The sequence below is a fragment of the Mytilus edulis genome, chromosome 8 (assembly GCF_963676685.1).
Source record: "Mytilus edulis chromosome 8, xbMytEdul2.2, whole genome shotgun sequence".
Lineage (NCBI taxonomy): Eukaryota > Metazoa > Mollusca > Bivalvia > Mytilida > Mytilidae > Mytilus > Mytilus edulis.
Window position 1 is genome coordinate 8,263,656 of NC_092351.1, and position 22,978 is coordinate 8,286,633.

A 22,978-nucleotide genomic window follows, 5' to 3' on the forward strand; every position below is an offset into this window, starting at 1 on the left:
TTAACTGTTTTACTCTTGTGATTTTTATACGACCGCAAAAAATATTTTGCGTCGTATAATGCTACTGTCATCTGCATCTTTGTTCGAAGACGCATTTAGTTTCCAGGCAATAACTTAAGTTTTAATGAATGGATCTCTATAAATTTTTACCAGAAGGTTCAATACCTTTAAAGGAAGGTTGGGATAGATTTAAGGGGTTATGGTCCCAATAGTTCAGTAATAAAGGGCCAAAAGGGGTGCCCAAAATGAGCATTTTTGCAGTTTTCAAACAATAACTTGTGTTTAAGTGTATGAATCTCTCTGAAATTATTTCACAAGTTTCTATACCATGAAGGGATGGTTAGTATTGACTGTGGGGGTTATGACTTAATATGTTTTGGAATTAGGGGCAAAAAAGGGGGGAAAACTAGGTTTTTTTGGTCAATGGACAATTAAGACAATTTAAAAGCAGTGAAAGGGAGGTAACTCAAAAACATTTAACATACAATGTTCAGATATACCTCCCTTACACTTTTTGTAAATTATGTATGAAGGAATGTCAGTTTTTGGACTAATTGCTAAAAAAGGGGCTTGGTAGTAATATTTTTTTTCAAATTTCTCCAATTCCAAATTTTTGAAAAGTTTGAAGAAGAAATTTTTAATTGCACAATATTGCGCAATAGATTTGTAAGATCTTGACATTTGTTTTGTGTCAGAAACTCATATTATGTCAAAAATTTTATCACAATCCAAATTCAGAGCTGTATGAAGCTTGAATGTTGTGTCCATACTTGCCCCAATTGTTCAGGGTTTGACATCTGCGGTTGTATAAAGCTGCGCTCTGCAGAGCACCTGGTTACATTTAAGAGATAACTGTATTGTATTTGAAGCTTTAAGGATGTCCATCCGTAGTTTTACTGTCGCAAATTTAGTTTACTTGGAGACGCGTAGCAGAGACAGGTAAACATGTATTTGCGACAGTAAAACTACCAATGGACGTCCACAAAGCTTCAAATACAATACAGTTATCTCTTTTCTAATGCAAAACAAGTTCATAATTAAATTTCATTATTTCAGTGTAAAATCTTCATTAAAGAAAATTCTGCAAAAAGATGTTATCTGCTTTGGTCCCTACACTAGGTGACGTCATAGGTATGCTTCTGGCGTCAAACATTAACACCGGGGGTTTTCTGGCTTCTGTGCTGCTTCAAAATGTAATAAAATTTGATAAAAAGAAGATTTGTAGGTGCAACCTATGAGTCTTTTTGCTTATTATTGTAAAAATTACATGTCAATACATTCAGCAATTCAAAATGTCGGCTTCCTTAGTTACAGACAAGGAGATAGAGAATTTTACGCTAACTGTCATCCAATCAGAACCATTGATACAAAATAATTGCATTAGAATTACTGTTATATTATAATAGGAAGAGAGTGTCCATGGATCCTTTTGTATTGGGAGAATACCAAAGCTCCATCTCGATTTTTAAGAGTTTCAGTGTTCTTATAGAAGGCTAATGTTTTTTTCTTGACACTCTAGCTTCATCCACCAATAAAATCTGACAATCATTGGATAAACAACAGGTGTGAAAGTGGCATTAAACATCAATTAATCAATCAGTCCAAGTTTTGAAAATTCTAGATCTAATTTCTTAATCAGCTTGATGGTGAAAATGGTATGAAATAGAGTTAAATAAGAGATAGAGAAAGAACATAGATGTACATATAGGAAGACAAAAGAAATAAAATGATCAATTTATATCCTCTAGTAAATGTAAATGTTTGTCAGTAACCTATTTCTCCATTTCAGATAGCTATATCGGTAAACAAACAGGAGGTATTACATGAAGACATGACAGTTCTCAGAGATATTTGGGAAGAAACCAGCTTCCAGTTAGAGCGTTTTCAAACAGACTACCAGTGTGTACAGCAGGAACAGCAAGGATTGAAAGAGAGGCTAGAGCCTCCTTATCATATACCGTTTGAATCAGAAATCATCAGTTTTGTTCCCAGAGGTAGACCACCAAGTATGTGTTGGTATATTAACTCACTTCACTTTAAGACATTTACAATACAAAGCTCTTTGGTTGGTTGTTGTCTTTTTGAAACATTCCACGTTTCCATTCTCAATTTTATTGTTTATAAAATTTTTATGCCCCACCTACGATAGTAGAGGGGCATTATGTTTTCTGGTCTGTGCGTCCGTTCGTCCGTCTGTTCGTTCGTTCGTCCGTCTGTCCCGCGTCAGGTTTTTGGTCAAGGTAGTTTTTGATGAAGTTGAAGTCCAATCAACTTGAAACTTAGTACACATGTTCCTTATGATATGATCCTTCTAAGTTTAAAGCCAAATTAAACTTTTGACCCCAATTTCACGGTCCACTGAACATAGAAAATGAAAGTGCATGTTTCAGGTTAAAGTTTTTGGTCAAGGTAGTTTTTGATGAAGTTGAAGTCCAATCAACTTGAAACTTAGTACATATGTTCCCTATGATATTATCTTTCTCATTTTAATGCCTAATTATATTTTTTATCCAATTTCACGGTCCATTGAACATGGAAAATGAAAGTGCGAGTGGGGCATCCGTGTACTTTGGACACATTCTTGTTAAAAATATTTTTGTCCTAAAATTTGAATTTTCAGTTACTCTATACTGAATGTCAGTCCTTAAGAAGTTATTGCCCTTTATTGTCATTTTTTATGCCCCACCTACGATAGAAGAGGGGCATTATGTTTTCTGGTCTGTGTGTCTGTTCGTCCGTTCGTTTCGTTCTTCTATCCAGTTTCATGTTAAAGTTTTTGGTCGTTGTAGTTTTTGATGAAGTTGAAGTTCAATCAACCTGAAACTTAGTAGATATGTTCCTTATGACATGATCTGTCTAATTTTAATGTCAAATTAGAGTTTTGACACCTATTTCACGGTCCACTGAACATAGAAAATAATAGTGCGAGTGGGGCATCCCTGTACTGGGGACACATTGTTGTTAATAATTTTTCGTAAATTTTTGTAATCTTTCACAAAAATCTTCTCCTCTGAAACTACTGAGACAAATATCACCATACTTGTTCATAATCCTTTTTAGGGTATTTAGTTTTAAAAAAAAGTGTTTGATGACCCTGCCTTCCAACCATCATAGCTGACATAGTTGATAATAGAACATAGCGGTAAAATGCAGTTTTTGGTTCATATCTCTGCAACTAAAGCATTTAGAGCAAATCTGATAGGTAGCAAAAATGTTTATCGGATTTAGATTTTTCTGCTCTGAAATTTTCAGACAAATCTGACAACCTGTTGTTGGGTTCGGTTGCTGCCCCTGAGTTAGTAATTTCACGAAAATTTTGCAGTTTTTTGTTAATATCTTAGATATCTAATATGTAAGACTATTAATTATTATTTTAACCTTGTTTTACATGATTTCCAAAGTATTAGTAAATACAGGTGAGCGACACAGGCTCTTGAGAGCCTATAGTTTTGGATTTGTCTGCATTTTAATCACAAATAAGCTAAACAGATATTGATAAATCTTAACACAGTGCAGAGGCGGATTTAGGGGGGGGGGGGGCGGCCCCCCCTTTTTTGGAAAAAATTTGGTTGCTTATATAGGGAATCACTGAAGCGTGACTGGAGCGGGCCCCCTCTTAGGTCAGTCAGTGGGCCCCCACTTATGAAAATTTATGGATCCGCCACTGCAGTGAACACTATCTTGGTTACAGGGGAGAACATAGATATTCACATCTTACTAAACTTGTACAAACAGTTAGTTTTTGCAATTACATGATAAACTATCTTGAACTAAAACCTTCAACTGATTTTGCATGGTTGGACTCTTCAACATGAAAACAGTAGACACCACCTTCAATAGGAGGCTTTTTTTTTTATGTTTTCTGGTCTTGCCTAAGTCTGTTAGTTCATTTAAGCCATATCAGGTTAAAAGTATTGTACATTATGTTGTAATCAACTTGACACTTAAAACACATCTTAAAAGTGATATTAACTTTTTAAGATACATGTCTAATTGGGGTTTTGACATATATATTTGCAGTACACTGAACATGGGAAATGTTTTTAAGTTTTTATTCCTCTGGACACATATTCTTGTTTTATTAGTTTTTAATTTAATAATGACTAAATAAGAGATGGTTGTCAATTATAAAAGATCAGCTGTGAAGTTGTTGTTCTGTTACGTTTGATTAAAGGGGTCCAATAGTGAAATAAGATGTTATAAGATGCCACATACATGCCACTTCAGAGGTACTCTTCATGATATCTCCTACATGTGTATTTCTGGAGATGAGTAAGACAATAGAGGTTGTCTCTTGATACTATTACTAATTCACCTTTTCACACTTATTTAACTGCATGGGGCTACTTGCTTTGTCATGTTTGTTATTTTGCATTATATAACTACAGATTTAATTTTGAATGGGTGTGACAGGTAACTTGATGAATGATGAAATTATAATTATTGTTAATTATTCCACTCATTTTAATTAGTAATCAAAATTCAGTTCAATCAACTTTCATGAAAGGTAATTATAATTCAGATTCTCTTATTCAATTTAAAGACTGCAAAATACCCTAGTATATATTTCAAACACTGCAATGTTTTTAATTTCATTGTCTTGAAATAGTCAAAAAGAACAGCCGGTCTAATTGTGTGATGGTCTATTAAGAATTTGATTGGGTAACCCATCACTCCGGACCTAACCATCAGTATAGTGTATTGATCTTGATTTATACTCTACAATTCGTATATATTTTACTTCCTGTAGTATTGTTGTTTACTTTTCATTACAACTGTATCATTATTTTGTGATATTTTAGTGTTAAAGTGTGCTGATGGTGAATGGAACAATATTTAATCCTTTTGCTAAGTAACAATCTATGAATTAAGTACTATGTACACAAATAAATCTTTAATTCTGGAGCTCAAAGATTCAGGAGCAATAACTCTGTTCAGAGAAAAAAAGTAAAAATAATGATATGAATAGATAAAAGTTGTTAAGACACTTTATATAAACAAAAAATAGAAAAAAGCCATCTCTAAACTTTAGTGAAAACCTGTAACAACATTGTGTAAACAAAACCTTTAAATAGATCATGTGTAATAACCTAACCTATAAATAGACCAAGTGTATGAAATAACTATCCTATAAATAGATGAATAAGGTCTAACCTGAAACCAATATATTATTCATGTTTTTGATTCAGATTTTGATGTTTTGAAATCGATAGATTTTTTGTTTTGAATATATGAAGAAATGATGATGAGAGAAAACATATCTATCTTTAGAAATCTTCACATTAAATTAATCTTAAGATTGCAATAATATTTGTCTATTTATAGCAAAATGTTTATATATAGTTGGACATATACAGTGATAATATTTTAAATGGTAGTAAGAAAAAAAATCCCTTCATATAAAGAGTAAAAATTACACCGGTCATGTGGTGTGATGGTGTATATATAACACAGGATAATCCATCACTTCGGACCTAGCTTATAAATTATAGAGGCTGAATTATATATATGTCTACAGATTTGCACTACTTATTTTCTCTGTGGTATGAATTTACACTTATTATTAGATTTATTTGCTTCATATTCTGTATATTGCTTTGAAGAGTTCTATATTGACAGAGTCAGCCATTGTTTAACTTGTATACAACTATGAATAAACAAATATTCTGCATCTTTGAACTATAAAAACAAATTGAGAAAAGGGAATATAAGGAACAGTAACTCTGCTTTGTACTGTTTTAAAATATTATGTTTGTAAACAAAATAAACCAAACCATACAAAAAAACTGATTTGAGCTCAAAATTTGTGTTTTAAAATCAATAAATTTCCTTAAAATTACTTATGGGAGAAAAGTAAACCCATAAATAGGTAATTTTTTCCTTGGTCTACACTCTACAATTTGATAAACCATGTTGTTGAAACTACTTTTGTAATGTTTGTAAACATGCTGTTAAAAATCTATTCATGTATATTACAAATGCATGTGATGAAGTTATACTTTGGTCCAAAGAAAGATTAAATTGGGAAAAAACAAGAGGCACATATTATTACAAATCTATTGCATGAGAAAAAAAATTGTGCATTCCATTAGAGCTTTGAAAAAATGTTTAAAATAGAATGAAATAGAATTCAGCAAAATATCATGTGTTAAATAATATTGGTTCATTATTTTTACCACTAAAATCTCTCAATCTGATGCTGGGTTGGTGACGCACAAACTTTATATAACATTATGAAAGATTTGATATTCAGTTTGTGAGATAGTTGCCCATGTTTACACAACAACCTCTAGAAAAAATGTTTTTCATTTTATCATAATATAAGGAATAAGTATGGACAATTGGGATAAAAAAGCTAAATTATAGTTTTCCATTTAAATTAATCCAAATTTATATTCTTGAATGTGAGTTATTTCAAATTACAACTCAAGTTTGCTTTGACAGTTTTTCAAATGTTATCAGTTATTATAATGTTACTTTTAAAAGTGGTTTAATGTAATCATGATATCCATATTTTACTAGGTAAACCACCGATCAAGGTAGCAGTTTTACGTCGGGAGTGTAGTAAATATGTGTAATAATGATATCCATATTTTACTAGGTATACCACCGATCAAGGTAGCAGTTTTACGTGAGGAGGGTAGTAATAGTGACAGAGAAATGGCCGCTGTATTACACATGGCAGGCTTTGAAGTTTGGGATGTCAACATGCAGGATATGTGTTCAGGAAAGATAACTCTTGATCAGTTCAGAGGAGTTGTTTTTGTTGGTGGATTTAGCTATGGTGATGTATGTGGATCTGCTAAAGGTAGGTTTTGTATGGAAAGAAAACATATTTCAGTTATAATTTTGAAAATATGACTAGTGTTACCCTCATAAATTGAATTACACATCAGTATCTCTTTTTATTTTAAAAAAAAACCTAAGGATTGTAAAAATAAGTGTAGGAATTCACTAGAACTACATATCTTTTATATGTGTCTCATGGTCTGAGGTTTCTGACTCCAATTATATATCCAATAAGTGATTTAAAAATTATACTTTATAAAGGTTGTGTACTCGTGTAACCATCTTAAAATGAGGAGGATAGATAATGTTTACATTAAAATAATGTCAAATTGCATGAAAGAACTAACGCTATTCATTGGGAAGATAAGCTCATCTGTTTTTAGTTCATCTTTTGCAATCGATTGTCATCTGTCTCTATTGTCTTTGATCTCTTAAACCACTTAGTCTGTAGATGAGGCCAGAAATATGCTATAAGGCATACCTGTATTCATCTTCAAATAAATCACTGCTATACATGATACTTGACAACAGTTATTCTGCTATCATATATAATTGCTGATTGTTTATATTCTTTGCTATTGAAATCAGCAAATGGAAGGTCATTGAAGGAATTATTACACTTTCCATCCAATTGAATGTTAGACACAGATTCCAAAGGCAATATTTTGACTCTGATTGCATAATTTTTAAAATGTCATCTTTTTATAAAGAAAAATACTTGAGGTTTTCTAAGTGTGTTGAAGATAACAAGGTAACTTTTATCAATACTTAATCTGTTTAAAGTACAAGAATAAGAATCTGCTAGTTCGAATTTATAATCAGAAAGAGATATATCTGAAGTCTTGGGTCACCATGTAGGGAAAGCAGTTGAGTACAATAACAAATTCATTTTGTACTGAAAAATACCTTCCAATATCAAATGCCACACATTTTGTTGTCTTAGTTACCTAGCAAAACATTTGTTTCAGTATTGAGTATGAGAAACCACCCCATTGTAACTGAGACCAGAGAAAGATTATTTTACATTGTAATACCCGTGTTTGTGAAAATGATAGTAAGCTATATTTTATTGTAGGCTGGGCAGCATCAATTTTATTTAATCAGAACATCAGAGAACAGTTTCTAAAGTTCAGGAATCGCCCTGACACTTTCAGTTTAGGAGTTTGTAATGGATGCCAGTTAATGGGTCTACTTGATTGGGTAGCTCAAGATGAAGACCAGAAAGGTATTTATTAGGAAGCAGATAAGGAGTGAGAAATGGATACCAGTTAATTGGTTTACTTAATTGTTTAGCTCAAGATGAAGATCTGAAAGTTATCTATCAGGAATCAGTTAAGGACTTTGAAATGGTTGACCAGTTAAAAGGATCTACTTTATTTGTAAAGCAACAATGAAAGATAAAGATCAGAAAAGTATTTTCAGGGAATCTGCTTAGGATTATGTAATATATACCAGCTAAAGGGTCTACTTGATTGTGTAGCTCAAGTTACAGATCATGAATTTATTATCAGGAACCAATTTAGGACCAGAAATTGATGCTAGTGAATAAAAGTTAACTTGATAATGTAGCTTAAGATAAAGATTAGAAATGTATTTTTAAGAATGAGTTAAGGTGTATCTAAAGATTGTCTGTTTCATGTGTAGCTGTGGCTTCTTGATTAGATAGCCGAGGGTATAAATCTGGAAGGCATTCATTACAACCCAGCTGACTTTTAGAAGGAATGGTTTGGTAAATAGTCTGTTTGTTTGATGACATATTTAATTTTACTATGAATAATCAAGCTTTAATATCCTTTCGTTTCAGAGAATGTGTCTAGTGGAGTAGGGCAAGGTGTATTTTTAGACCATAACGAGTCTGGCAGATTTGAGTGTAGATTTGTAACTGTGAGAGTTCAAACGAGTCCATCTATCATGTTCCGTGGTATGGAAGGTACAGTGTTTGGTATGTGGAGTGCCCACGGAGAAGGTAGGTAACTTTGAATAACCTCTAAAAATTATGAGATTAAAATACATAGTTATAGTTGCACAGTAATTGTAAATTCATAGTTATAATTGTCTCACTTATGACAAATGTCAGGAAGATATCTCTGTTTTTATACCACTTTTTTTATTTAACAATAGTATCATAACCACGGTAGAATTCATTAAATATTTTAATTCGTATCAAAATATGTTTTATGATCCAGTTTGTAATTAGTTGTACTAGCAGCCATGCATCACAATAAGGGGTATACAGGGGGTATCTGCAAGGATGAACACAAAATAAAATGACTATTCCACAATGTCATGTAGCATCTTTGACTTAAATACATTATATATATATACTCCCTTGATAATATTTTAGTGACCTAAAATTATATGTAGAGTTTTCAGTTTGGTGTATCAATGTTGAAAATTTACGATCTTCTATGAAAACATGTTAATGATATTATGTTTTTGCATCAGTCTGCATGCAGATCAAGTTATTTGAGAGCATATGTTTTAAACTAATATGTTGAGAGGGTTTATAAAAGATTAATTCTAGACCATTTACATATGTATTTATGGTAGACCAATAATTCTTGGTATGTAGGTGCAATGGATCCTGTAAATTCTGTTGTAAAGATGATATGTCCAAGTCACAATCTTATCATCTTCAATTTAATAGTGTTGAAATAAAATGTTCTTGTCTTGCATGAACAAAAAACTGATTCAGATAACAAAACAATACCTGCATTGAAGTTAAATGATTGATTCCTAATTAGCTATAATTTAACAGAGGCCTTTTACTACACCATTGATATAAGGTTTGGAATTGACATATTAAACATGCTGTCTTTTTTGTTTTAAGCATAATTTATCAGGCTCTAGTCGCTTTATTTTTGTTTAACATTGTTCCGACATTGCATTTGTTAATAAGTATTATTGATTGTAATAAAGAAATTGCATTAATGATTTCACACATTTAAATTTGAACTATCTGAAGTACTGAACTATCATTCCATTTCTTGTATGATTTACAGGTAAAATGATATTCAAAACACCAGACATCCAAAATGATGTGTTACGAATGAACTTGGCTCCTGTCCGATACGTCGATGATTCTGGAAATCCTACTGTTGTTTATCCGTTCAATCCTAATGGGTCACCAGATGGCATTGCTGCTCTCTGTTCGGAGGATGGTCGTCACTTAGCTATTATGCCTCACCCTGAACGATGTTTCTTGCCGTGGCAGTGCCCCTGGATGCCCTTTGGAATGAAGGAGAAATTAGATGTTTCTCCATGGTATAAAATGTTCCAGAATGCTTTTGACTGGTGTGTTGAACAAGTTTGATATTTATGGTTGTGTTTAACGTAGATTTTTATGAGCATTTTTATTTGAATGAATTAATGACAATGATATTGTAGAAAAATTGTTATTTGTACGGTTTAATGAATCTCATTATAATTGTTGTAAAGGTGGTCTGAATTATCAGTGCACAGTAAACTCATCCAATTCATCAATAAACAAAAATAGCTTTTGCATTGACTATTAAATATTAGACTGATCTACATAAAAGTTTAAAGTTTTGTATTTATTAAATTGTTTTGATAAAAAGAAGCACCAAGCATACCATATGTTTTGGGAAATTAACTCTAGTATTTTTGCTTTGTTTTACAAAAACAGCAAAATTTACAAGTTGTTTTGAAAAAGTTGAAGAGAAACAACATCAATTAATGTGACAAAAACATAACATAGCATTTAAAAAAAATCAATGTCATCCTCAGGGAGTTGTTTCATACATTTCAGATTAGATGTTGAAAAAAAAACAATAGATTATCGTCATGTATATAATTCAGAAAATAATTTGAAATTAAACAACATGTAGTTGATTTGAACACATTTTCATATTGACATGAAATGGTTTTTTTACACAAAAATGACAAACAGGCAATTAAGGTTATTTCTGACAAAGCAACTAACTAAAATATAACGTGGCGTTTGAATGTAATTATGTTTCTCAGATAGTATATCAGCTTCCTTTCATTAAACATAAGTCAATATGATTTAAATTATATATGTCAATGCTAAACATTCAATTTAACATCCAAGGTCATCTTACAGATACATTGTATGATCACATGTCCGTGTTTAAAACACTGATGCATGGTAAATTACACTTTTTCAGTGATTGCATATATATATATCAGGTTTTATCAAGCCATTTAGGAAACTTGGCAATGTTTCAATCATAAATTAAATTATGTTTTTTTACACCTCTCTATTACTAAAGTAAGTTGTTTTCACAACATTTTTTGTAGCTTTTATAAAAAGTCTTGTTGGTTTGCAATTAATTAGAATAGTTGTTTTGTCCATATGAAAATATTCCACATTGTATTCTGGTTCTAACCAGCTACATGGAATTTTGTGTAGCTTAAACATAATCATAATCATAATCATAACTTTGAAATGACATATTATGTATCTTTCACCCTAATCAGAACTTAATGAAACTTTCTCAAAATCTTCACCAAACAATTACAATGAGCACCTAATATATTGTGCTGTTTTCTTTATAAATCATGGAATGTATCATTCCATTACCTTGCTTGTGTGTGGGGTACCGATTTCGTATCTGTTACTCCTCATTTCTATTATTAGAAACTCTCTCAGCTTTAAGAAACAAAATCCTGGCTATCTGTCCATACATTTTTTCTTGAATAATCATGATTAGAAATGATGTGATATGTGATGAATATATGATATATATCTGTGATCTCAAAAAATAAATCTCAATTTATTTTTCTGCCTTGATGAATTTGACCAAATACTGTAAAATCATTGAGATTGGATATAGTTTATTGTTAGTAAATAACTATTATGAATATTGATGTATTGATTCTACCTTTGTGCCATTTTTAAAATGTGTCTTGTTTCTTGTTAAAATGTTCTACTATTTTCTTTTTTTTTTCTTTTTCATGATTTTGCCTTCTTCACATGGAACTACATGTATCAGTGTTTTTAAAAAAACATTATCACAAGTAATGTATTCATAAAAAATGGTTCCTCACTATAAACATAAAATCCCATCCCATGAAAGGCAACTACAGGCACACTGTATTAATTTTATGGAATATGTAGCCACAACTAATAGCAATTGTGAATCATTTCCATATTGCTAATATTCTAAGTATGTCTCAAATAAACTGTAATTCATGGACATGTTCTAAACCATGATATTGATAACTATAAATAGAGCAATTTAGATATAAAAAAAATAGTCTTAGCAATTAATGGGAATTTATATATAATAATATGTTAATTGATACATTTGAGATTCTTTTTGTTCTAGGGTATATTTTTGATAATTATTTTATTAAACTTATAAAAATTTTAAATTGTGTTATCTTTGTAATAATTTTAAAGTAGCAAATCTTGTGTATTTGTCAAAGTGTATGAAGAAACCAGACTAAGTGTAAACATTTTCTCATTGTTTTTTTCTGAAATCCCTTGTTTTTTTTTTTTTTAAATTGAATCTTTTCTGCACAATTAGAAAAATAGTATGCAAAAGTGAAAACTAAGAGTTTATGTTAATTTGAGCTCACAATGCATTGTTTGTTGTCCATCGTTCATCCTGAATGAAGATATGGTCACAAACCAAAATCGAGGGAAACACATCAATAAAGGAAAGAAAAACGGAACAACAGAAACACCGAATTGCCACACAAACAAAGCCCAACATGCATAGAAACGGTATATTTGATAACTGCCATACTCCAGACTTGGTACAGGATATTTCCAGAACAAATGGTGTGTTAATCTTGGTTAAATGGCTAGCAAAACCACCTGATTATATGTCAATAATACCGCAAAAACATTACAATATTATCTGACAGGAATACAATACATATAAACGCAAAAACACTCAGAGAAATACATAATCTATACTATTTAATAAAAAGACCGCATTTATCTGACCTTGAAAAAGATGCCCTTGATAGAGTATTACGTTTACCATCAGTGGCTAGTAAACGTTACCTAACAACCAAGGTCTTGAAAGATGCCCTTGATAGAGTATTAAGTTTACCATCAGTGGCCTGTAAGCGTTACCTAACAAACAAGGTAAGTTAATCTGACCTTGAAAGATGCCCTTGATAGAGTATTACGTTTACCATCAGTGGCCAGTAAGCGTTACTTAACAAACAAGGTCTTTAAAGATGCCCTTGATAGAGTATTAAGTTTACCATCCGAGTGGCCAGTTAGCGTTACCTAACAAACAAGGTAGGTCAATCTGACCTCGAAAGATGCCCTTGATAGAGTATTACGTTTACTATCAGTGACCAGTAAACGTTACCTAACAAACACGGTCTTGAAAGATGCCCTTGATAGAGTATTACGTTTACCATCAGTGGCCAGTTAGCGTTACCTAACACACAAGCTATGTCAATCTGACTTGAAAGATGCCCTTGATAGAGTATTACGTTTACCATCAGTGGCCAGTAAGCGTTACCTAACAAACAAGGTAAGGTGAATTAGACCTTGAGATCTTGAATACTTTCTTCCACATGTTGCTTTTTTCTTGCTGATTTCATGGTCTCTACATTTATGATTTTCTACCAAAGTTTTGACTTGAGAGAAAACTCAAATTTGTCAATGTTTTTGTTTGGTCAACAATCCTTAAAATAGTGAACATTTGCTTCTTTACCATGTTTACAATTTATCATTGATACTGGTATAATGCTTTTAATCTGTGACCAGGTATAGCATATCTAGCCCTTACAATGTTCACCTGAGACAACTCTGGTAAAGCAGGATGCCTAAATCTTATGGTCTGTAAACAAATCACAAGCTTTTGTTCATATGAAATTTGGAGATGTCCTTGATATATTTTTTTGTTTTTAGTTGTCCCATATCCCCTTATTATTGAAAAATTACACATTTATTTACCAAAAAATGGGGAAGACTAATGAATGGGTTGATTGCAGTAGTTAAGGGGGCTCCTGGGTATAAATCAATTTTTTTTTCTAATATAGGATTTAGCTATATTTTTTTATAAATGAACTTTATCACATACTTAAAAGAAAAATGAAATAAAAAAAATGGGGTCACCGTTCATTTAACTCACAATCTGCCACCGGAAGAAGCATACATTTTTGTTAATGTCCTTTTTTTCTGTTGAGCTAATAGGAGAAATAGAGGTAATATCAAAATAAAAAAATAACCTAATTACAGAAATCGCTTAAATTTTACAATTATTTAGTTTATGTACAGATTATTTGAAAACAATAATAAAAAATAAAGGTCACCGATGAGTTAAAAAAGATATTTCAAATTTAATGCCAAAAAATGGCATTTTTGCATCAAAGGGAGATAATTTGGAGCTTTTTCAATGATATAAACATTTTAAAAGTCATCTGGGGCCAAACCGAATCGGTTTTTTGGGTTGATTTTTGTACCATATCATAAAGTAATAACTTATAATGTAATAAATAAAATTTGTAATGAAAAAAAATAAAGATTTAATTTTTTGCTGAAATTTTGTACCCACGAGCCACCTTAATTTAAATTTCTGCAAATATGCATAATTCACAGATCAGAGGAGAAACAAGGATACCTGTTAGAACGAATTTTTCTGTCTCCTGTGTCCATGTTTCACCTTCCTTGTTTTAAAAAAAAATAATGAAATAAAAATGAAAAATTTTAATGAACAATAGAAAATATGAAATGTCAAAAATAAACACGAAGTGACAGCTTATTCAGTCTAGGGTACCTGTGTTTTGTTCCTATTTGTTTTTTACCTTTAGCCTTGGAGAATTTGGCAAATTTTCCACTTGGTAAAAATGAGTCAGTTTTTAGCAACATTTTTGATTTCATTTACATTTATTGTGTAATCAACCTCTCGCACTGTTTTAAAGCTGAGCCTTTAAACTGTATAGTGTATTTGTACAGCCTACTGGAATCAGTTGAATTTCCTGTCTTGTGATTGTCGATCCTGTTGGGTAGATTTTTGAGCTATATAAGTGATGTCTATGACATAGTTAACTAAATGATCAATTTGAATTTTTGCTTGTGATTGTAATGGATTGTAATTTTTGAAAATGCTTTTGTTGAACTCTAGTTTTTTTTATTAGAACTTTGTCCCTAACTCCTTGCGACCCGGGAATATGGCAACGACTTCCGTCTGTCTGTTCAAAACACAACATTACTCGGAGGTCATTTTTATGCAGTTAAGCTGCATTATGCGAGATTTGTGTTCTACCCAATAGATACTGAAATACTTGCCATTGTTATTATCTAGCTGGCTACTATGTTATATATAACTGATTGTACACTTTTTTAATACTTTTTATTCTGGATTACAAAAAATATGACCAGAAAAACCTTGAATGATCGTCTTATCACCCAAAAGTTTGAAGTTACACATAGGAAGTAGAGCTCATTAGGAAATCTTGTGTAGTTTATTATGACCTGTGCTTTTGGCTAAGATGTCAAAGAACAATTGTATGAAATATTTAATCGCCGAAAATCTCTTAAGACAAGTAGTTTAGATTTCCCAAATGGCAAAAGTCGTAGGAATATTGTTTGTCATCAATACGTAGTACAACTATGTCAGTAGTCTATTATATAGTAAGTTCAACTGTTCATGCTGTTGGCGGCAATTTCAAATTAGAAGACGAAATTATGATCCTTTCAATTTGGAGGAAGGGGTGCATATTAGCGGTGGTCCGAGGTCCGCGACATTCCACTTTTGCAAGCGGAATTTCGATTTGGTTTCTAGCTACGCCCAACGGAGTCACTTTCCGCTTGAAAGAAAATAAGAAAACTTTGAAAACCTTTTCACCAAAGTCTCCAAATAAACGATCTAAAAAATTATATCCGTCATTATTATTAATGACAGTGATGTTCATTTTGTTTAACCGCTAGCTTTATAAAGAAAATAGCCGACATATTATGTGTAAATTCGAGTAAAATCGTATATGATTGACAAAAACGACATTGTCAACACAATAACAATGGCTGCCGTGAAGACAAAATTTTACAATATCGGATCCGATTCCGGAAGCGGATAAGGGTAATTCCGGGTTTTGGCGATCAACCACAAAGAAATCCAGGCAGGTGACAAAGTACATCTATGTAGGGTAAATGAAAATAAACACTAGAATTGAAAACCAAAAGATATATGTCAAAGAAAGAAAAGCAGACTATATTTTATACAGAAACTCAAAATAACATTTTAATGTCAAAATCCAATACAATGTGACAGCTGGGAACAGTATATCTAACAATATATATGTTCATGGTCACAGTAAAATTTTTCTTTATTAGTGATAAATGATGATAATGCATGTGAGATGCTTTTGAAGTGTAAACATATTACTGCAATTTTGAAGGGGTATTTTTTTCTTAATTTTGAAGGGTCAATTAAAGTAGCTGAAAGTTTCTTACTTTATTTTCACAAATAATCGGCAACTATAGTATATAATACCTGAATGTAAGCAAATCATATGGTATATAGGTGGCGTCCTTTGGGCCACTCTACCCCTCCTGTTTGATATCTTGGAAACGGCCAAGATCCCCACCCCTAATCCATATATTCAAGTATAGGACAATATAATAAATCAAATAATATACAGGGGGAGTCCCTGGAGTCACCAACCCCCTCCTGTTTGAGAAATTGGAAACGGTCAAGATCCATACTCCTTAACCATATATATTCATGTTTGTGACAATATGAAAAATCAAATGAAATATAGGAAGAGTCGCTGGAGGTCACCACACCTCCTGTTTTAGAATTTAAAAACGGTCGAGATCCCCACAATAAACAATATATATTCATGTATGGGACAATATTACAAATCAGATGAAATATAGAGGGAGTCCATTGAGTCACCCCACCCCCTCCTGTTTGATAATTTGAACACCGTTGAGGTACCCACCCCTTAACCATATATATTCATAGATAGAACCATATAACCATGATAACAATTCAAATGAAATATAGGGGGAGTCCCTTGTGTCACTGTACACCCTCCTGTTTGAGAACTTGGAAAGGGTCAAGATCCTCACCCCTAAACCATATAATTATATTTTTATACTCATGTATGGGACAATATAACAAATCAAATGAAATATAGGGGAAGTCCCTCTGGTCACCCCATCCCTTCTGTTTGAGAACATGGAAACGGTTGAGATCCCCACACCGAAACAATATATATTCATGTATGGGCCAATATAACTAATTAAATGAAATATAGGGGGAGTCACTGCGGTCACCCTATATTCTCCTGTTTGAGAACTTGGAAACTGATGAGATCCCCACCTCTAAACCATATATATTCATTTATGGGACAATATTAAAAATCGAATGAAATGTAGGGGAAGTCCCTAGGGTCACCCTACCCCTTCCTGTTTGAGAACTTGAAAACTGTCGAGATCCCCACCCCTTAACCATATATATCCATGTATCGGACAAAATAACAAATCATCTACATTTACTATGGTCAGGTCAGTCAGACCTCACCTTTGATCCCTGTAATAGTAAACATTTGTCTGATTCGTGTCTCTTAACTTTTGTACTAAAGAACACAAACTCCGTTTTCTTTCCAGGGAAACCAGTCCATTCATACCATTACATGTTCAAATCGTACTAAGTCAACTTGTACTACTAGCAGTCAATTAAAACCAACGTTAACTACCAAGTAGAACACCTGCAATCATTGCGAACTTGTACCTCTGCAGACTTACCATAAAAAATATACATTGATATATGCATTGCTTTTTAAACCTTGATAACATGAATTATATATTGCCTTTATAATTAATTCATTAGATAAACGTAAATGTACTATATATGAATTTTTAATGTTGAAGCACTACAGTTTTCAAAATTACGTTTGCCTTGGTTTTTGGTTAACTGCCTTCAGCGCTTGCAGCACTTTGAGTTTTTTTAAATTTGTAACAATGACACCTTTAAATGATACTCCTGAAACCATTTGATAGAAAGCTCTCATAATAGGTAGAACAGTTTGCAGTCATATGCTGTTCACCCTATATTGATTTTTCTACATACTTTACAGGACTAATGAGACTTTGACTCTAGTTTTAGTCGAGCCTGTGACTTTTGTCGTAGAAAGCTCGACATAGGGATAGTGATCTGGTGGTGGTGGTGGCTACGGTGGCGGCGTTAGCTAACTTCTTAAAAGCTTAATAATTTAGAAGGTGAACGACCTGGATGCTTCATACTTTGTATAGAGATGCCTCATGTTACGAAGTTTCCATCAGTCACATGTCCAATGTCCTTGACCTCATTTTTATGGTTCAGTGACTACTTTAAAAAAAGTTAAAAGTTTTTGTAATCTTAAATTCTCTCTTATTATAATTGATAGGATAACTATATTTGGTATGTGTGACCTTGCAAGGTCCTCATGCCTGTCAGACAGTTTTCACTTGACCTCAACCTCATTTCATGGATCTTGTGAACAAGGTTAAGTTTTAGTGGTCAAGTCCATATCTCAGATACTATAGGCAATAGGAGTAATATATTCGATGTATGGAAGGATTGTAAGGTGTACATGTCCAACTGGCAGGTATCACCTGACCTTGACCTAATTTTCTTGGTTCAGTGGTTATAGTTAAGTTTTTTGTGTTTTGGTCTGTTTTTCTTATACTGCATGCAATAGGTCTACTATATTTGGTGTATTGAATGATTGTAAGGTGAACATGTCTAACTGGCAGGGGTCATCTGACCGTGACCTCATTTTCTTGGTTCAGTGGTTATAGTTATGTTTTTATATGACCGCAAAAATTGATAATTTTTTGTTCGTATATTGGTATGACGTTGGCGTCGGCGTCGTCATCGTTGTCCGAAGACATTTGGATTTTGCACTTTAACTTAAGTATGAGTAAAAAGAAATCTATGAAATTTAAACGCAAGGTTTATGACTATAAAAGAAGGATGGGATTGATTTTGGGAGTTTGTTCCCAACAGTTTAGGATTTGGGGCCAAAAAGGTCCCAAATAAGCATTTGGTCTTGGTTTTTGCACAATAACTTTAGTATAAATAAACAGAAATCTATGAAATTTCACACAAGGTTTATCACCACAAAAGAAAGGTTGGGATTGATTTGGGGAGTTTTGGTCCCAACAGTTAAGGAATTAGGGACCAAAAGGGTCCAAAATTAAACTTAGTCTGATTCTAACAAAAATTGAATTCTTGGGGTTCTTTGATATGCTGAATCTATGTATTTAGATTTTTTAATATTTGAGCCCGGTTATCAAATTGGTCCACATTGAGGTCTCAAGGGTCTAAAATTGAACATTATTTGATTTCATCAAAAATTTGAATTCTTGGAGTTCTATGATATGCTGAATCTAACCATGTATTTAGATTTTGGATATCAGACCATAATAGGTAAATGTCCAATTTAAAATTTTTAAGTTTTTAAGTTTAAGTTCTTAGACCACATTCATTCTGTGTCAGAAACCTATGTTGTGTCAACTATTTAATCACAATCCAAATTAAGAGCTGTATCAAGCTTAAATGTTGTGTCCATACTTGCCCCAATTGTTAAGGGTTCGGCCTCTGAATTCGTATAAAGCTGCGCCCTCCAGAGCATCTTGTTTGTCTTTTGGTCTGTTTTTCTATAAATATTGTGTCCATACTTGCCCCAATTGTTAAGGGTTCGGTCTCTGAATTCGTATAAAGCTGCGCCCTGTGGAGCATCTGGTTTGTGTTTTGGTCTGTTTTTCTTATACTGTATGCAATTGGTCTACTATATTTGGTGTATGGAATGATTGTAAGGTGTACATGTCTAGCTAGCTGGCAGGAGTCATCTGACCTTGACCTCATTTTCATGGTTCAGTGGTCAAAGTTAAGTTTTTGGGTTTTGGTCTTTTTTTCTAATACTATATGCACTTGATCAACTATATTTGGTGTATGGAAATATTTTCTGATCAATATGTCAGTTGCACAGGTTTTATTTGACCTTGACCTCATTTTCACCGTTCATTGCTCAGTGTTCAGTTTTTGTGTTTTGGTCTGTTTTTCTTAAACTATAAGCAATCGGTCAAATTTATTTGTTGTATGGAATCATTGTTAGCTGTACATGTCTGCATGGCAATATTTATCTGACCATGATCTTATTTTCATGGTTCATTGTTCACTGGTCAATGTTTAGTTTTCTTGGTTTATGTTTAGTTTATGTGACAGTTGTAATAAAGCTTTATATTTAGGACTATCAACATAATATCAATGATAAGTAAAGAAGGCGAGACATTTCAGCGTGTGCACTCTTGTTTTAGTATTGTGATACACACAAAGCTCTTATTATCGGTACTATTGTTTGCCATTTTATGAACTTGACCAAATTATACTGCCATTTTCAAATGACAAATTTTATTAAAGTTATGGGACTTTTACCATATTTTGACTATCTTCCCACAATGAAACAATGTGACACACATTTTCATTCTCATTAATGCTTTGTAGTAATCTTGTTGCTTTGATATTTGGATCTTGGGCATGCATGTTTGCTCACTGTAGGTTGTTTAAATGATATACTTGTATTGTTAAATTTGTTCTCATCCTGAACATTCTTTGAATATTCAGCACTGGACATTAAGTGAACAAAAATCTATCAATAATTTATTTTCAGGTAGACAGATGTGTGACTGGACTAGTTGCCCAGCAGCAGTGATGGACCATTACACACACCGCTGGCCGATGTAGCTGTTACATCACTGTCTTAGTTTGATAAAGTAAGTTCATTAAGTCTTAGTCTGGTAGACAGATGTGTGACTGGACTAGTGGCCCAGCAGCAGTGTGTTGGACCATTACACACACCGCTGGCTGATGTAGCTGTTACAGCACTATCTTATTTTGATAAAGTAAGTTCATCATGTCTTGATTCAATGGAGGGCAACATGAGATTGATAGTTCATAGACATTAAAAATACTGAATAAATAAAGATTTGTCTTGTTATATTTTATTTGACATATGATAGAAAAAACAATACTACAAAGCATATATAGGTGGTATTTACAAAACTATTTAATAATCTAATAATATGGATACTTATCACACTCACAAAAAAGCAAAATGTAAATCAACAGGGTTTCCTCTAGTGGTCGCAATTTTTGCATTTTGCGAAAAAAATAATAATTGTGGCCATTCAAATTCATCATTTGCGTAAGAATTTGGCAAAAGAAATATATATGTAACAATTAAATTTCATCCATCTTGTTTATTTATTTTGTTTCGGGTTTCTCTGAGTTTACCTGATCAGACAATACTCGGAATTCACATTAGACTTGTTTTAAGATTTTGACAGAAAATCGATAATCAGCTGATTGCATATTATAGCTGTAGGCAACAAAGGACTAATTAATAAAGGTGTTGATTGTATTGTTTGACAAAATGATATGGTTAAATGATGTCCCTAACATGTGACATAAAGGATTTATTAACCACTTTTCGACACAGATGTTGAATCTTTTGATGTCTCCTCAGCTTCTTTTATTAACGATGGTCCGGAAAAGAAAACTGTGGTTATGAAGAAATATATTCAACAGGTTGGGAACACTTTATATTATTTGATGAAATTTTCCCCTAGGAACTACATCTATCTGGTATTATCAAGACAAAACATGTCCAAGATTTTTTTTTTATATTCCTGGACCTATATCTTCTTTATTAATAAAAGTAATAAAAGTAAGTGGACATCTCTTTTAGGAAAGTTTTTCCAAATATTATGATTTTCCCCCCTTTAAGCTAAAAAAAAGCAAAGTTTTATTTTAAGGTAAATGTTTAGTGTTTATTCATTACAAAAACGTGCAAACTTCTCTTTTTTTTTTTTGGGGGGGGGGGGGGGAGTTTAGAAAGAAGGAAAATTTGAAACATAAAATATGAATATGTTACTTGGCGAAAAAGATAATAAAATAGCAAAAAATATATTGTTTTCGCAAAAGAAGTGGCGAAAAAAAAAAATTGACCCAGGAGAAACCCTGCAAATCAAGAACAAAATCCTTCAATAAAATAAAATTGGTACACCACAAATTCATGGCCCATTGCTTCTAATATTAAATTCCCCAATTTCAAGTCGGCACACCTCTTTTTCTTATGTTTAAATAAAGTGACAACATTGCATGTCACAGCAACACCTAAGTGTGTTGTGTACTGAAAAAAATCATACCTTTAATGACATATTAGAAAGAACTGGTTCCTAGAACTTCAAATGTATCAGAACAGGTACTTCAAATCTGACAAACAGGCAAAATGTACCCTCCTTTTAAAACTTTTACAATGTTTTCATTATTCAAAATTATATGGCAAAACGTGTTCTCCAATTATCACCAGTTATCTAGCTAAAATATTCTACATAATTTGAGAGTTACATCCATGGGAAGGAACTTTTTTGTATTATATATGTTCTACTTTCTGGGTTTTGCTTTCTGACTGAGACCGAATTAGTGGTGTTATATCTTAGCCAACAGATACAACTAAATACCTAGCTAGATGTTCATGTAAACATGGACATGAAAGTAAGGGACAAGGAAGTAGTCTCAGATATTTTTTTAGGTAAACTTATGAAAAATATTTACAGTTGTTCAGTGTTGATTGACACTTCATCATGAACAGCAATATTAAAAAACCAGATGCTCCGCAGGGCGCAGCTTTATACGACCGCAGATGTTGAACCCTGGACGGTTAGGGCAAGTATGGACACAACATTCAAGCTGGATTCAGCTCTAAATTTGGATTGTGATTAAATAGTTGACACAGCATAGGTTTCTGACACAGAATGAATGTGGTCTAATGAACTTAAATTTTTTGTTTTGTCTTTGAGCAATTCACTATGCTGTTGAATATTAATAAATTTTTGTTCACATCCCCCTTTCCCTTATTCCAAAACTGATCTCAATTCAAATTTCTAATGGCCCCTAACAATAACTACTCATTTAAATACATCATTAAATATTAAAATGTAAACCAGATGCTCCGCAGGGTGCAGCTTTATACGACCGCAGAGGTTGAACCCTGAACTGTTGGGGCAAGTATGGACACAACATTCAAGCTGGATTCAGCTCTAAATTTGGATTGTGATTAAATAGTTGACACAGCATAGGTATCTGACACAGAATGAATGTGGTCTAATGAACTTAAAATTTTTGTTTTGCCTTTGAGCAATTCACTATGCTGTTGAATATTAATCCTCTCATATGTTTGAAGA

At 32.6% G+C, this 22,978-nt stretch overlaps 1 protein-coding gene across 4 annotated transcripts in view; it reads left to right on the forward strand.

The window, feature by feature from the left end:
- LOC139486728 (phosphoribosylformylglycinamidine synthase-like) overlaps nucleotides 1-22,978 on the forward strand; it is a 132,506-nt gene that overhangs the window by 76,508 nt on the left and 33,020 nt on the right. For 2 of the 4 annotated variants that reach the window (XM_071271656.1, XM_071271657.1), the window contains 5 exons: nucleotides 1,790-2,006; nucleotides 6,602-6,808; nucleotides 7,865-8,014; nucleotides 8,594-8,755; nucleotides 9,792-12,147. The exons of 1 other annotated variant lie outside the window; for it this stretch is intronic. In XM_071271656.1, the coding sequence (XP_071127757.1) occupies nucleotides 1,790-2,006; nucleotides 6,602-6,808; nucleotides 7,865-8,014; nucleotides 8,594-8,755; nucleotides 9,792-10,102 (1,047 nt within the window). In that variant the 3' untranslated portion in view covers nucleotides 10,103-12,147. Of the gene's footprint in view, nucleotides 1-1,789; nucleotides 2,007-6,601; nucleotides 6,809-7,864; nucleotides 8,015-8,593; nucleotides 8,756-9,791; nucleotides 12,148-22,978 lie in introns of those variants that run through there. One more of the 4 variants, XM_071271658.1, reaches the window with a different exon arrangement.